The sequence below is a fragment of the Cydia splendana genome, chromosome 5 (genome assembly GCF_910591565.1).
Source record: "Cydia splendana chromosome 5, ilCydSple1.2, whole genome shotgun sequence".
Taxonomy (NCBI): Eukaryota; Metazoa; Arthropoda; class Insecta; order Lepidoptera; family Tortricidae; genus Cydia; species Cydia splendana.
In genome coordinates this window covers 9995035-10011703 of record NC_085964.1, presented here as the reverse complement: position 1 = coordinate 10011703, position 16669 = coordinate 9995035, and the positions used below count along the sequence as shown (strand labels likewise).

Genomic DNA, 16669 nt, shown 5'->3' with positions numbered 1-16669 from the left:
ATTGTATACATATCATTGACACTTTGTCTGTATCAATATTTTTACAGATTATACTCAGGTCTATTGTCTTTGTTATAATTATGTTTCTTAGCCTTTCATGTATTGTTCAAATCAAACCTCAGTTGTGCTGTATAGAGCAGCAAAATGTTCTTAAAAAAATGCAAAAAGTTGACTTAAAATTTGGTTAGAATCCTCATCAATCATCATAAACACATTTTAATGACTTATAAAAACATTTACAGAATATTTTCTCACTCATAAGGACTACCAAGTTCAAAACATGTTTAATCTTATTCAGCAGTTGGTGACAATGCAACTGCGTGTAGTGTGGCTGCACTGTTATCAATGTCAAAGGAATAACTGCAGCAATGTAATAAATGATTCACCCCCAATAACAAAGAGAATGATTATAAATGGACATTGTTTTATGATTTTATACAAAACTAATAGTATTATTTTATTTGCCAATTTAACCTTCTGGAAAAATATTCTTTAGCTACTATTTCATACAGGTAAGTCAGCTGGCTAACCATATCACTAAAACTAAATTATTGTGAATGTATTTGACTTTTTAACTTACGCTAGCGGGAATATGACAAAAGAATGATTTTGCGTCTTTTACTACATTGATACTGACATGGTTAACTGGTCAACTAATTAGTATTCATTAAAAATGCAGATTTTGGAGAAATATATTTATTTTACAGTTTACTTCTTCTTAGACACACCAACAGTACGTCCTCTCCTGCCGGTGGTCTTGGTGTGCTGACCACGCACACGCAGGCCCCAGTAGTGACGCATGCCCCTGTGGGCACGGATCTTCTTCAGCCTCTCCAAATCTTCACGGAGCTTTGAGTCCAAGTTGGAGGAGGTCAGCTGGCTGTACTTTCCGTCAACAATGTCCTTCTGTCTGTTCAAGAACCAGTCGGGGATTTTGTACTGCCTTGGGTTGGACATGATAGTGATGATCTTTTCTACCTGAAAGTAAATTCGATTTTAGTCTAATAAAACCAAGAAAACTAATGAAATTATTAGGCAAGCGAGGAGCTACTGGTTGTACAGGGAGTTACTGAGTAGTAGTAGATAGAGAAACCTGCACAAAAAGATGCAAAAGTCGGTACCTCTTCCTCGGTGCATTCTCCAGCACGCTTGTCCAGGTCAATGTCGGCCTTCTTCAGGACGATGTTCGAATATCTGCGGCCAACTCCCTTGATGGCCGTCATGGCAAACATAACTTTACGTTTGCCATCGATGTTCGTATTCATAATACGAAGAATATGTTGAAACTTGTCCGGAATTACGAGCGACTGCAACAATAAATGTTTTTGAATAATCAGGAAAATATTCATACACACACATCATAACACTGTCTAAGAATTTCGAAAAATAAAATGGAACAATTTTCACTTCACGATTAATTAGTAATTGAAGGATTATATACCATTTCGGCGAATTTAATATGGCCAAACGTCCGCAAGCACTCTACAACAACATGAAAAGAACGTCAAAAACGTCAAAAATGGATTGTCAAAGCTGTCAAAAAATATTGCCAGTTAAAATCATTGTCTATGGATTTTACTAACAAAATCTCCTGTTCACTGTCAAACAATTCATATTCTTGTCATGCAAGTAACGTATATCTTGGTCCGTGTACCGTGGTACGCCCGTTTCTTAAAACTGAAGAAAACAAACATTTTTCGTACAATTATATGAAATATACGATTTTTTTCCGTATACACAGTTTTTCTCAGGAAAAATAAAAAATGTTTTCTTTGAGCTAATGAAAAACTGCCATTCAAACAAATAAAATACATATCACAGCGTTGCTATAGCAGTTTTTAGCCTACGGTATGCTTAATCATTAAACTAGATTGACAGTGAACAGATAATTTATTTGTTAGCATAAAATTCTTCAGTTACATGTTGCAATTTTGAATTTTATTTTAGTGTGGTAACATCAATAAGTGAGTGTTCTTTCGTCGTGTGCCGGTTTCCTCAGATTTTCGGCTCCCATATTTATCTTTACCTTGAATTTAAGTTAGAACACTAATACAAGATGCATACCGAACCAATGTTACAACTTATACAAATATTGGAAAAGACAATATCTCCCGGTAAGTAATCATATTTCTTATAATACAATGAGCATGGCGTTTCTCAGTATAAATGTCAACCACTGTTATCGCCTAATTTTGTCTTGCACACAATGAACACTACTATTTCAGTTTTCCTGTTCGATATTGTTGAAAATGCTGACTTACGATGATGGGTGCACGTTACATTTCTTTCAAAATGTAAATATTATTATGTCTAGGATAGAATCTTCACGTTTGTAAAAATGTCTCGTTGCAAACGAAACATGCTGTTAGTTTCCAACAGTTAGAAAGTTGATGCTTTGTCCGCGTTAGCATGTTGAACTCGAATTATAAACTTCCTTGGAAATACACACATAGATTATCAGTTCACTTAATTGATAACCTCACTTGATAAGGCTGATGTTTTATACCAGGGAAATCAGACATTAACCTTTTTCAATTCTCATTTCATAATAATTATATGAGTAAAATTGTGAATTGCAGATCGAAATGAGTTGGAAGCAGCAGAAAAATACCTTGACCATGCAGCGGCCACAAACTTCACAGCATTCATCAAGATGCTGTCAGATGTGCTGGCACAGGGTGGCAACAGTCAGGTGGCGCGCATGGCGGCCGGCCTGCAGCTCAAGAACCACCTCACATCCAAAGATGCCTCACTCAAGCAACAGTACCAGCAGAGGTGGCTTGCTCTACCAGATGAAACTAGGCAATATATTAAGAAAAATGTAAGATGGCGTAATGGAGCTAGCATATTAATTTTAATCCCTTTATGGAGTTCTATATGAAATGCTAACCTTAAAAGGCAAATTACTAACAGATTTATTAAAATGTTCACCAAAATACTATACCACAATTGTGTCCAAAAATTACTGACCTATGGTTTTCTAATGAAAGCCCACCATACAATAAAATTGTCAATTTAAAATCAATGCTGTAGGAAATATGGTTGATATATTTTGTTTTGGAATCAAACAAAACAAAAGAAATGCAACTCTGTCTCAACTCAACATGGTTTAAATTAGATTGAAGTAATAAGTACCATGGGGGCCTTAGGAGATTTATTTCAAGCTTTTCATTGTTTTTCTAGATCCTGTTAGCAACTGGCACTGAAGACACCCGACCCAGTTCTGCGGCGCAGTGTCTTGCATATGTGGCGGTAGCTGAACTCCCGGTGGGCCAGTGGAATGACCTTATTCCCAACTTGGTGGAAAATGTTGTTAATGCTCAATCTACTGAACTAAAGAAGGAAGCCACTCTAGAGGCCATTGGTAAGTAAATATGTTATACAGTAGATGGGAGATTAAGGTAATTTTTCTGTTCCTTGGAATTAGGAAGTTGACTGAACCCTAAGCTTGTTTAGGATGTATTCTAGGAGATAAGATGAGGAGGAATAGGTATGTTTTATTGATTTGGGAGTAAGTTCTAACTTTTGGGACAAACTTATTGAATTATTGTCTTTATGAACTACTAATGATAATTAGGGTTCCGTACCTCAAAAGGAAAAACGGAACCCTTATAGGATCACTTGTGTGTCTGTCTGTCTGTCCAACCATTCCCCCCCCCCCCCCCCCCTTTATCTCTGAAACTACTGGGTCTAAAATTTTGAAAAAAATACACAAAATAGTACTTTACCTATAGATGACAGGAAAACCTATTAGAAATGTGCAGTTAAGCGTGAGTCGGACTTATGTACTAAACCCTTGGAATGCGAGTCCGATTCGCACTTGACCGGTTTTTTTTTTTCTTGAAATTCGTAAGCACATTATAATATGCCTTAGTTAAAGACTTGAAACAAAAACTTAGGGTCTTTATTCACATTACTTTACATGTGTATCTGAGGAAAAGTTCTATGGTCTAGCATCTAGCATAGTAGTTTTTAGTAAGTGATTCACAAAACACTGATGATTTCAAGAAGCGCATGGTTTTTAAAAACTAGCATTAGGCAACTGGCAAAAGGTGGCATTTAAAAACAGAACATGCCTTTGTTCACTTTATGTGTCATAGGTATTTTACTTCCAAACAGTTAGTGGTGTTTGGCAAAAAATATTTTGCTCAGTGGTCCCTTGTCACCAAAAGGTTAAGAACTTGCATATTTATTAATGCCTTCATACCTTGTCTCAACACAATATTCCAATCACAATAATATAAAATTCCTCATGTTATACATATTTATAAGTAAAAAATATCCATCATTCCACAGTGGGTCAAAAGCAAGGGGAGAAGGCCATGATTCATAACCATTCAATAGTGGTTCTTAACCTTTCAATGAAAGAAAGGAAAAGCAACCATTTTTCTGTCACATCAGATGCTCCCAGGGACCATCACCTAAGAACCAATGATGCTAGACAAAAAAAACATAAGAAAATGTGTAGTCAACTAAGATTTTATGAGGTGCTGATATCTGACTAGAGTAGGATGATATATCAACTTTTTTTAATTCCAGGGTACATTTGCCAAGATATTGATGCTGAAGTGCTAACAGAGCAGAGTAACCACATCCTAACAGCCATTATCCATGGCATGCGGTCCACGGAGCCCAGCAACCATGTGCGACTGGCGGCCACTCAGGCTCTGCTCAACTCGCTTGAGTTCACTAAGGCTAACTTTGACAAGGAAAATGAGAGGAACTTCATTATGGAGGTTGTGTGTGAGGCTACACAGTCAACTGATATGAGAATAAGTGTAGCAGCACTGCAGTGTTTAGTAAGTATATGTTTCTATTTTTTTTTTTTTTTTTTAATCCTTTTTTTTTTAAGGGGTTTTGTCACGCAGTGACAATGTCACCCCCGTAATGAGATCTAATAGAGTCTGGCTAGCCAAATTTTGTTGACAGATATTTCCTTGTGGTATCACCAATTGTCTATGCTTTTAAAAAAAGTTAAAAGTCTGTTGTCAATTTATGTCATTCATTCAAATTGTTCGCGGTTTATAAGGCGTTTATTTTAAATAATACTTAAATAATATTAATAATGACTATACCGAGTGTGGTCCGCAAATTATTATTTAAGCTCGTAAATAATTACGACAATGTGCGAAGTCGACGTGAAGCGTTTTATAACGAAAAACTGCAATGTTTACAAGTCGTAAACAATTTAGTAGGTGCTCTATTCATATTTTGATACTTTAAGCACTAGTTCTAACATTTCCCTATAAGTTTGATTAAGTACGTAAATTGATTAATACCTGTGGCCTATTTTATAAAGCTACAAGTTAACACACATAGCACACAACACATAGGGCTAACACATAGGGTTAGAAAGAGACTTCCGCTTGAAAATTGTAACTTGTAGCTTTATAAAATAGGCCACTGAAGCTCATAAACAGGACAAGTGTGTAAAAAACAGATAAATTAGAAGTTCTGAAAAATATCAATAAAATCAAAACATTGGAACGTAAACTTATGTGTTTGTCGTTGACTGTACTTTAAATAGTGGTAGAAATTATGTGAGCTGAGTTTGAGTGCACGTCAACGTATATTTTACTTATTTCCTTAGGTACCTTACGTGTGCACAGAAAATCAAAAATATTTTCTAGTATCAAAACTATAATTCCTACTACACGAAGTGTGACCAGCCCAAGATTTTATGAATTTCCCGCCAATCATTTGTGTAATATTTCAGTAGCCAGACTCTAGTAATAATGATGTAGTAGTGAAGTATTACCTACACCACTACATCACATATAAGTATAGTTTGCACATCAACCTGGCCTCGTCTGATAGTGGCGATGCCAGGACGATGTTGCAACTACCTATGTTGGTAGATTTAATAAATGTCATGTCATTCCTCAGCGCCTTATTACGGATGTTTCTATTTACATGTTTAAAAAGATGAGGGTAGTAAACTAGCAATTTCAAGAAACTCTTAGAACCATATTGCGTCGATTTTATTATCAGGGAATTTAAAATATTACTTGTAAGGGACACTAGAAGTTAGGTAATAGATTGAACCTTATAAAAGAGGAAAAAATTTAACTGGTATAGCTCTAGGTTTATAGATTTATCCTTTATAAATCAAATTACTATATCCTATGATCCTATTGCACTGAACCTATCCCAGATTTTTTAATCCCAAAAATAAAAAACATTTCTAAGGAAATACATAATTCTACCATTTTTAGGTCAAAATCCTATCATTATACTACCAATACATGGAGCCATACATGGGCCAAGCACTGTTCCCCATCACCCTGGAGGCGATGAAGTCAGATGTTGACGACATATCACTGCAGGGCATTGAGTTCTGGTCCAACGTCAGTGACGAGGAAATCGACCTCGCCATTGAGGAGGCTGAGGCTGCGGATGCGGGTAAATATTCTGAACAACGTTGTTTTTTTTTTCACAGTAGTGGAAAACAAACTGTTATTTGTACATGTTAAGAAGAGGCATTTCAACTATATTGATCCCTTGATTGTTTATTAGGTCGTCCTCCAGTACGAACCTCGAGGTTTTACGCAAGAGGTGCTCTACAATACTTAGCACCGGTGCTAATGCAAAAGCTCACTAAACAAGATGACACCGATGATGAATTGGATTGGAACCCCTCAAAGGCTGCCTCAGTCTGTCTAATGCTCCTATCCAACTGCTGCGAAGACGAAATTGTTCCACACGTCCTGCCTTTCATAAATCTAAATATCAAACATGAAAATTGGCGGTTCAGAGAAGCCGCCCTAATGGCCTTCGGTTCAATATTAGGCGGCCTTGAATCTAATACTCTCAAACCCCTGGTCGAGAAGGCCATGCCGACCCTCATCGAGGCCATGTACGACTCCAGCGTCGCCGTGCGGGATACGGCAGCGTGGACCTTCGGAAGGATTTGCGAAATCGTCCCAGAGGCAGCTATCAATGAAACTTATCTCAAACCCCTACTAGAGAGTCTCGTCAACGGACTAAAGGCTGAACCTCGTGTCGCGGCAAACGTTTGCTGGGCATTCACCGGATTAGCAGAGGCCGCGTACGAAGCCGCGGATTGTGGCGACTCCAACCAGCCTAAAACTTACTGTATGTCAAAATACTTTGACTTTATCATTGAACGTCTCTTGGAGACCACTGACCGCCAGGATGCCGCCCAACACAACTTGAGATCGGCCGCCTACGAGGCGCTCATGGAGATGGTCAAGAACTCGCCCTCGGATTGCTATATCACCGTACAAAAGACGACGATGGTTATTTTGGAGCGACTGCAACAAGTCTTACAGATGGAGAATCATATTTCTAGCCAAGCGGATCGCTCGCAGTTCAACGACTTGCAGAGCCTTCTGTGCGCGACTCTTCAATCTGTTTTACGTAAAGTGACCCCTGAAGATGCGCCGCAAATATCTGACGCCATCATGACGGCGCTTCTCACTATGTTCGCGAGCAACGCCGGCAAGGCTGGAGGCGTTCAAGAGGATGCTCTTATGGCTGTCTCTACCCTAGTCGAGGTGCTAGGAGAAGGTTTCCTAAAATACATGGACGCCTTCAAAAGATATCTTTATGTAGGACTTAAGAATCACCAGGAATATCAAGTATGCATAGCGGCTGTTGGATTAACTGGAGATATCTGCAGAGTACTGAAAAGTAAGGTGAGTTAAAGATCAGAAGTTAACATCTTATACCACTCAAGTCTCTCTCTCCACTCAACTCTATGCGTCCAAAGTTTAAACAGCCGTTTTTGTTTTGAGTTCCTAGATCGACGAAACCAGCAATATAAAAACTAGTTTGATGTATTCAAAAGGTACTTAAATACACAATACAGTGCGTAGCGGCCCCCTTTTTAACAAGCTTTTATTTCAATATCTTTCGTTAAATTTAAATAATCACAATTATTTAGCTGTAGCGCTAGTGTGCACGTTGATGGGCTCTTAATTATGCCTGTTCTTAATAGTAGAATGGTTGCGGTAATGGTTGACATTAACATGTTGAAAAGCCAGAAAGAGGGCTCAATTCCTAATCATTTCTACCAGGCATCCAATTTAATTGTGTATTTGTGCTTTGATCTAAACTAGTTGTATATATTACAGGCACTCCCCTACTGTGACGAGATTATCTTGCTGTTGCTGGAGAACCTCGGCGACCCGACCATCCACCGCTCGGTGAAGCCGCAAATCCTGTCCGTGTTTGGAGACATTGCTCTGAGCATTGGACCTGATTTCGCAAAATACTTCGATGTCGTGATGCAAATGTTGCTGCAGGTAATTAATACATTATTATTTCTTATTAATACAATTTATTTGAGGTATAATAATTTCACTACGTACGTAACTAACAATGTAATTAAACCCTGCGAGTCGAATTTAACCTACTTCTAATAGCCGTATTAATCTGAAACTTTGCATAACATGAAACTGATGTGATCATGGAGCCAAAAGGATAGTGGAAGTCTTCGGTGGCTCCCCTTGTCCCTTGCCCCCGATGAGGCCCCTCGAAATTGGATTCATATGATTCGTTTTCTTTGGGGACTAAATAAATATTTAACCATTTGACATTTCTTTCTAGTCATTCGATTTCGATCCGGAATAGTAGCTGTGTTATGTAACTTGTGTAAATGTAATGTAATTATGTGATGTATTTTATAATTAATGTAATTTTGGTGTTTCGATCCGTAATTCTTATAGTAGAGATGCGTTTTTGTTTTAACCTTTTGACCGCCGTAGTCTGATATACAAGACACAAAATCGGGCTCATTTCGCCGCGGTCTGATAAATAAGACAAAACTTCGTATAACTTCGTGCCCCCCGGCGACACGAGCACGCTCGATGACAAATTCTATGGCGCTCAAAAGGTTAAAAGTATGATGGCAAGTATGTTTTCGTTACGGACTAAAGGGTTAAGTGGGGCTTCCATACAACAATGGTGATTTTTTGCCGTTTTTTGCGTAATGCCATGGTACCCTTCGCGCGCGAGTCCGACTCGCACGCGCACAAGTTTATTTCTGGTTTACTAGAATAGCTGGTTATGTTTATGTTTGGTAATAGGCGAGCAACGCCCAAGTGGACCGTAACGACTTCGCCATGGTGGAGTACTTGGGCGAACTGCGCGAGAGCGTGCTGGAAGCGTACACCGGCATCATTCAGGGCCTGAAAGGAGCAGGCGGAGAGGTATGCCAACTGTTTACTTCTGTTCTCGTAGTATTTACTATTTATTTTGTTGTTTCTTAGGGTGGTATTCCATTTATCCAATATGAATTGCCGATTGCGTCTCACATTTTGTTTAATGAGAGAGTGAGACGCAATGCACATTGAACAAGCAATTGGGCAGGTGGAATACCACCCTTACTTAGATGTCTTAGTAGGCATCATGTATGGTAGCAATAGATGAGTAAAACTGTGATAGATTATGAGATTTGGTACATAACCCTAATATTTGATACATACATCTATTTACTATAAAAGACTTACTGAAAGTTTACAGATATTTGAACTAAAAATGTTACTATATATTGTTGATATTAGCCGCTGTCTATTCTAGGTAACTAACGCTCACTGTTGATACATTTTTTCTATAAGTATTTCGAGCATGTCTAACGCCACGCCATCGGTATAAAAGAGGACATTTGGTTTAGTTTTGTGAACTTTCATGGTTTTATTAAAATGGTCGGGTGAACGAAGTTGTGTAATAAATAATAATGTGTCGTGTCTCGTGTCCCAGGTGCGCGCGGACGTGGCGCTGGTGGAGCCGCACGTGAACGCGATCGTGAACTTCATGATGGCGGTGGCGGTGGAGCCGGAGCGCACGGACGCGCACATGTCGGCGGTGGCGGGGCTGGCGGGCGACCTGTGCGCGGCGTTCGGCGCGCGCGTGCTGCCGGTGCTGGAGCAGCGGCCGCTGCTCGACCTGCTGGCGGCCGCGCGCCGCTCGCGCACGCCGCGCACCAAGACGCTCGCCAACTGGGCCACCAAGGAGATCCGCAAGCTCAAGCAGCAGGCGCCGCCCGCCAGCTGGTCAGTACCCTGTCTACACTCCCACCCGAGCCCCGCCAACGCACCCGAGTAACTTAGACCGCTTCCTCGGTGCGATGTCGAAATTACTGATGTGCCGTCGGAAAGTTATGAAAAATTCGAAATTTCCACATGGAATAATTTAGGAAATTTCTCTTTTTTTTATATGGAAAATGAAACTTACCATTTCATAAATTTGCATTTTATTTATTTTTTACAAAATATGAGAACTTTTCCAACCGGTTGGAAACTACCCAACGTACACTTCTGTGTGATGGCTCATAATATGAACATGAATAATGTATTGTCCGACTAAAGGCTAAATAATAAAACTAATGTCGATCGACATCTAGCATTACTTATTCCGACTTGTGTTCCAATTTTACTGAACAGATTTATTTCCTATAAAAAGTTTATATCTGATAATTTCGACTATATACTTCGTTGTGCACCTAGTAATAATATGTACAATACGACTGACTGCAATTTGATTGAGCTGTACTTTCAATTTAACACGTTCCCAGTTTGTCGACGTCGTATGCCTACGGTGAAGTCTCCGCGAGTCCAGTGCGCGTATAGTCGGTTAGTTACTTCTTGTTACATAATAAAGTGGACTCGTATACATTCTGATTCTTACAGTTTGTCCTTAATTTGCTTATTGGTTAAATTCTGACTTCAACATAAGAACTTAATAAAAAAATATAATTAATATAGCCCCCGGATAAAGATCATTAGAACAAACTTTTTAGGCACGATATTACAGAAATCTATGCAATATAATGTGTAGCATTTGGAAAATTCATTAATAAAGACTTTCTGCTTCCAGATTTGAAAAAACGCTATGTAAAAGCGACGTAACGCAGTTTCAAACCACCTGCTGCTGGTAAACAACTCAAATGTATGTCAGGTTATGTATAGCGTCTTTGGTGTCATTATTCATAAGTCGTTAGGTGCATTCGATTCCGGGCATTTTTCTTCCGGTATAATTTCACTAGACTGCATACTGTTTTGGGGAATTAAGTCTTATAAGCTGATTGTGTGCGCTCAATACCTAATAGTAAGGGAGTGCACTTTAATGGAGTTAAAAAGGCCAATTTCTCAGTTTAGCGGTCGCCTTCAAGGATCCTAAAAGCAAAACTGGTTCCTAAGATTTTTAATATTGTAGCCCTTATGATATGATCTATTCGGAAGATTTACCTTATCAGCAATTTTATTTTATTTCAAGCAAACAATACAAGGAGATAAAAATAAATTAGGTATGTACAAACGCGGTCACGCCCATGGAATAGCAGTTTTACCCTGAATTGCTCACAGGAAATAAAAGTAAAATATTGCGTCTATCACGTCACCTTTTCAATCACCTATCAGAACAGAGTAAGCGTGGTCGGCCCAAGTGATTGGTCTTATATTTGACCACTGGACTGCTTTTTTAACTCCATTGCTTAAAGCATTTTTTAACATTTTAGTATTAATACGGAAATTATTTCAGCGTCGATTGTTTTAATAACGTAGATTATATCAATGACTTGTAAAAAAAAAGAAACACGAGAAAAGTAGTTTAGATTTATTTATAAGCAATCATTTATTTATAAATGGTTACTGGTAGTGACGTTTTTTTAGTTAAACCGTGATGTTTAATGCGTAGTCGTTTTTTTTGTTGCGTTTATTAACACTGCTTTCTCTGTTTCTTATTTTGATTAGTTGGTCGGCTATATAAATAGGTGACGAAGTAAGTATAGGGAAAAGGCAATGGCAAGCCGGTTCATGTAAAATGCCGATTGTGATGGGTGAGGGAAGGGAACTACCCTATGTTTATTTTTTCCTGTATTGTATTTTCTATCATCTCGTAACAGTTATACTTAAGTAGGCTCTAGTGAGTTTTATACCCCTACAAAGTATGCAGATGACATTATATCCGGATATAATTTATAGTAGTAAATGATATCAAGTCGGTAAATGATCGACAATATGCCTGCGAACAATGCACCTGGCGCGGTTTACTATTCGGAGTAATTTAAGTACCTACGCCTGACTATAGTAATCTTTCCATATTAATCTTTAAAGTTAAAGCATTTTTCCTATTTGGTATTTTAAATACAGACAGTGGCTGTGGTATGTTTACTTATGTGAGAAAAAAGTGATAGTGAATTTAATTTGAAAGCGCGACAGTATGATAGAGGACGAATGTTATTTTAGGCATGCACATGTGCAAGGGATTATGAATTTTATAAATTTATTACTAATTGTGTTTTGTAACAGTGCGAAAAGACGTATGAATGATCGAGAATGCATGTAAAAGGAGACGAATGGATGATTATCACAGATGTTTTGTAAACTAAGGCATGTGTCGATCTTAATGGAGAGATGGATTATCGTATAAGGTTCCATCAACTTTAATTGAGACAGGAGGCCGCCATATTGGTGATAGCTACTTGTTCATCACAGTACTCGTCTACCAAACAACAATACGATCATTGGCTTTAAATAAAACTTTAATTTAAACAAAATGCATATTATGAGTAATAAAACGAACCATTGAAACATTAAGGTTCTCTTTCATAGGTAGACAAGTATATGTGATGAGTAAGTAGACGCTGCCTTCGGATCTCGAGCTTACATTATTTGTACATATGTAATTAATATCGTTTCCTTGCGACATTGAGTGGCAATCTATTGTTGGCCATGCGACTGATAACTACTGAACCGAAACTTTAAGAATAGGAATATCAAATACAATGAGTTTAAATTAAAACCATGGATATTAAGTCTGTGAAATCAGCTCAATTTGGTACTAAGCTAAATTATTTTGTTATATCAGCGACGTAACAAAATCACATATTTTAATTAAATATAGGATATTAAACTAGTTTGTCGTCGGTGCGTGTCTATTTTTGAACAATTTGAATAACGGTGGTTTGGAATCGCTATTTCGATAATAATTTTTCATCAAACCATAACCTTTGTTATTTAGTAAAATAGCAAAGTAATCAATCATGTTCGTTAATACGTTGCTGGTTAGATTTATGTTAATTATAGTTAGGTACCGAAATTGTTTTTTAACCCTGCCTACTAAACTTGGCAACTCAATGGCAACCACAGAACCGGATAATTTTAAAAGCAGCAACTAACTTATCAAATGTCGATGAATTTTGGTGCTACTTGTGAAGAGAGGAAATGATGAATGGGCCAAAACTTTTTGAATTATACGTTCAAATATGCGGTTTTTTAATATTAAACGTATATCAACAAATATAATTTTTGTTACGGCAATTCCAGTCATCTCATTATTAAACTCGAAAGTATTGTCATGTGTGCGTCAGCTTATTTTACAGGCTAGTTACTTCCAGGGTATCTATCTCGCTTGTTACCTAGATGATTGTCCATAAACTAGGTAGTTTACCAGCTTTTCGTGTTACCTGTTTCTACATAGTCGATTCTTGGTTACCTAGTTTTATGAGTAATGTAGAGTAATTAAGCGATGCTCATTTTTACTTTTATGTAGTTCTTCGGTGCAGGTCGCTGAGAAGCACGGGTATGATACTGATATACCTAATTATTTATTTTAAAGAGTCGTAATCCTCAAATGACTGTAAAAAAACACATCGCAGTTTGATATTGTTGCCATAAACGTCGATTGACTTAAGTGCCTTTTACTCGTACGAACTCGTGACGCTTCTTGAAACAAAATAATTATACACTCATTATCGGTTGTTGATGTTAAATTGAATACCATCGCAAATGTGTGCTGCTTATCATTTTGTATGTATAATTACCGCACCGTACAGCTATACCTATAAAACGTGTACCGAGCTGGATTGCGCGTTACACAAATGCGTTACTTTACAATAGGTAACGGAAATGGTCAAGTATGCGGGGCGGGCAGGGCGAGCTGTGGCCGCTCGCCGGACGGACGTGCCCGCGCCCCCAGTGTGGACCGAGCAGGTCGCCAGGTGAATGCCGATTGAGTTAAGAGTGTCTGCTAGTCTGTGAGCATCACTGACAGGGATGATGTTTGCGCGAATTATGCAAGATTTTTTTAGTGTGTCTTATTGATCTTCAGAATTTATTTGTATTGATCAAATAATGCGCCGTATTAAAGTTTGTTTTAATTGAGTATGATAGGAGAATGTGTGAGGACTAGTGCCATGCCATGAAAGGTTCTGAATTAGAATCGAAGGCATCGAGTCGATGAATACCACCCACTTTTCCTGCGCGAAAATCGATTAAAATTATTTTGTTACATCATTTTATTTAATTACTTTCTTTTGACTCTGAATACTATTCTGTAAACTGTTCTATAGTAAATAAAACATTTAGATGTTAACAATGTTTGTTTTAATATTATATTCCAGTACGTATTAAAGTTCGACTCTCCTACAAGACATTATTCCCAGCGTCCCCTTCAGCGATCTGAATCTGGATCAGACTGACTCTTGTGTTACCTGAGCCCTGAGGACCTACCGCCAACATCAAAAATCTAAACCCTTCGATAGAGAGGCAGATAATCATAATTATTTTCGATATTTGCGGTAATCCCACAGCATGAATCTAGTATTAAACTGGATTGGGCATGAGTGGTAGGAGTAACTGACAGAAGGGATAGTCTTATGTATCTTTCAGTAGGAGTAGCAGCGAAAGCGCTACTATTGTTTGTCCTTGTCACAGTCACATATTGTTTGTTCCCCACCGTTTTTTAGGGTTCCGTAACTCAAAAAGAAAAAACGGAACCCTTATAGGATCACTAGTGCGTCTGTCTGTCCGTCTGTCACAGCCTATTTGCTCCAAAACTACTGGACCAATTAAGTTGAAATTTGTAACACACATGGAAGTCTGTGACCCAAAGACGGACATGTAATAAAAACAAATGAATTTTAAGCATAGGGGGAATATGAGAAAATTAAAAAACAAAGTTTTGCAAACCATATCGTATTACATATTAAATGAAGGGGCTTATTTTGAGGATCTCAAATATATATTTTTTATAATTTTATATGAAATAGTTTAGAAGTTATTTAAGAAAATAGGCAAAAAATTACCATTCCCCCCGCTTAACTCCGATACTACTGGGTCTAAAATTTTGAAAAAAATACACATATTAGTTCTTTATCTCTAGATGACAGGAAAACCTATTAGAAATCTAGAGTCAAGCGTGAGTCGAACTTAAAAAAAAACGCGGTTGGGCTGTTTTAGGGACACAGCCGTAATGGTTTACGTGAAACTCGGTGTGGACAGCTTTTGCGAAGGCCGAAGGCCGAGCTACGCGTAGGGCCGAAGGCCGAGCTACGCGTAGGGCCGAAGGCCGAAGGCCGAGTTGCGGGAGGTTAGTGTTCAAACACAGAACAATTATATATAAGTACAAGTGTCTGAATGCGAAGGTCGAAGGCCCGGAGCCTTCGCCATGTGCATGCTTCCTGCAAAGGAGATCGTCGATTTTGTTCTATCTTTTGTTAAGCGATTGGGCCCGATAACTATAGATTACTGGAAAAAAGGAAAAGACGTCTGCAATTAAACGTGAGCTGGACTTAAGAATAAGAATTACAACCGCAATTGATTTACGTGAAACGTGGTGTGGACAGCTAATGCGAAGGTCGAAGGCCGAGCTCTGCGTTGGGCCGAAGGCCTGAACCATCCAAGAGAGGTGCGCCTCCACGCAAGGTCGAAGGATGAGCTTTAGGAGGTTAGTGCTCAAACAGAACAAATAATTGGTTTAAATACGAGCAGGTACGAGTAGCTAAATGAGAAGGCTGAACTGCCGTATATCAGAGGGTCTACCGCGAACACCGAAGTTCGCAAATTGCGGTAATTAGAGTGACAGAGTGAGATGCCAGCAATTTGCGAACTTCGAACAAAATTAAAGATAGCCAGCCGTGTGTGTAAAAATTGAATGAACAGTTGAATGTACTTATGAACTTCGCTTTGCTCGCTCGTTCGAAAATGTGTGCAGTGCAGTGAACCCTTGGGACGCGAGTTCGACTCGCACTTGACCGGTTTTTTTAGTATGGAGTATGGTGGGCAACAAATAAATTCGACCAACCATAGTGTCGCATTGCGTATGTTTTGTCCCTCACGGAGGCACGCGTATACCACTTCTATAGGATCCTACCTTCTATGTCCCACAGGCACGGATGTATACATATAGGGGCCGAGCGCCATGGCCATCTTGTGGCCTGAATCGGAAACATAAACTGTACGTCGACACTTCGCGCCAATAAACAGGGGGCTCCTGTGCTGCCCTACAATTCATGCACGTTCCCTATAGAAACAGAGAGCAATAAGTTTTCATTTGATATAATATACGATTCTCTCTCTTCCTAGCTATCTATCCCACATGGTGGTGGGGTCAGCTTTCCTGTTTAACCTTCACCACTTCGCCTTGTCCACGACACCGTCCTACGATTAAATAACAAAAAATGTTTCAGTCCGTAGTGTCCGTATGTACGCAATTTTACTACTTAGGCAAATATAATATCATTTTCACCTCAGCAGCTCGAACAAGGGTACTTTGCTTCTTAAAAACAGTGAGCAAAATGCGGTTTTGCTCACTGAGTCATTTTGTCTCACTCAGTGAGCAAAATGACATTCAAATTACCTTTAATGTCATTTCAACATGCGGGGTCTAATACAAGTTCGATATACTTGGGTTCTATTATCTCTGT

The 16669-nt window shown here is 38.6% G+C and overlaps 2 protein-coding genes across 3 annotated transcripts; one reads left to right on the top strand and one right to left on the bottom strand.

Moving 5' to 3' along the window:
• Positions 1–680: 680 nt before the first annotated feature.
• LOC134790618 (small ribosomal subunit protein uS13) lies at positions 681–1568 on the bottom strand. The gene is made up of 3 exons (XM_063761474.1): positions 1442–1568; positions 1122–1307; positions 681–978 (listed from the first exon to the last, which is right to left on the bottom strand). Exons 1-3 carry the CDS (start codon positions 1442–1444, stop codon positions 709–711), a joined length of 459 nt encoding a protein of 152 aa, XP_063617544.1. The 5' UTR covers positions 1445–1568; the 3' UTR covers positions 681–708.
• A 359-nt stretch (positions 1569–1927) lies between these two features.
• LOC134790659 (importin subunit beta-1) lies at positions 1928–14340 on the top strand. Of its 2 annotated transcripts, XM_063761534.1 has the most exons (11): positions 1928–2114; positions 2580–2821; positions 3184–3364; positions 4540–4799; positions 6216–6402; positions 6517–7658; positions 8097–8267; positions 9051–9173; positions 9724–10016; positions 10538–10595; positions 10840–14340. In XM_063761534.1, exons 1-10 carry the CDS (start codon positions 2057–2059, stop codon positions 10590–10592), a joined length of 2712 nt encoding a protein of 903 aa, XP_063617604.1. In that variant the 5' UTR covers positions 1928–2056; the 3' UTR covers positions 10593–10595; positions 10840–14340. The 2 variants fall into 2 exon arrangements, with proteins under 2 accessions (XP_063617604.1, XP_063617605.1); XM_063761535.1 differs by lacking the exon at positions 10538–10595.
• Positions 14341–16669: the final 2329 nt, after the last annotated feature.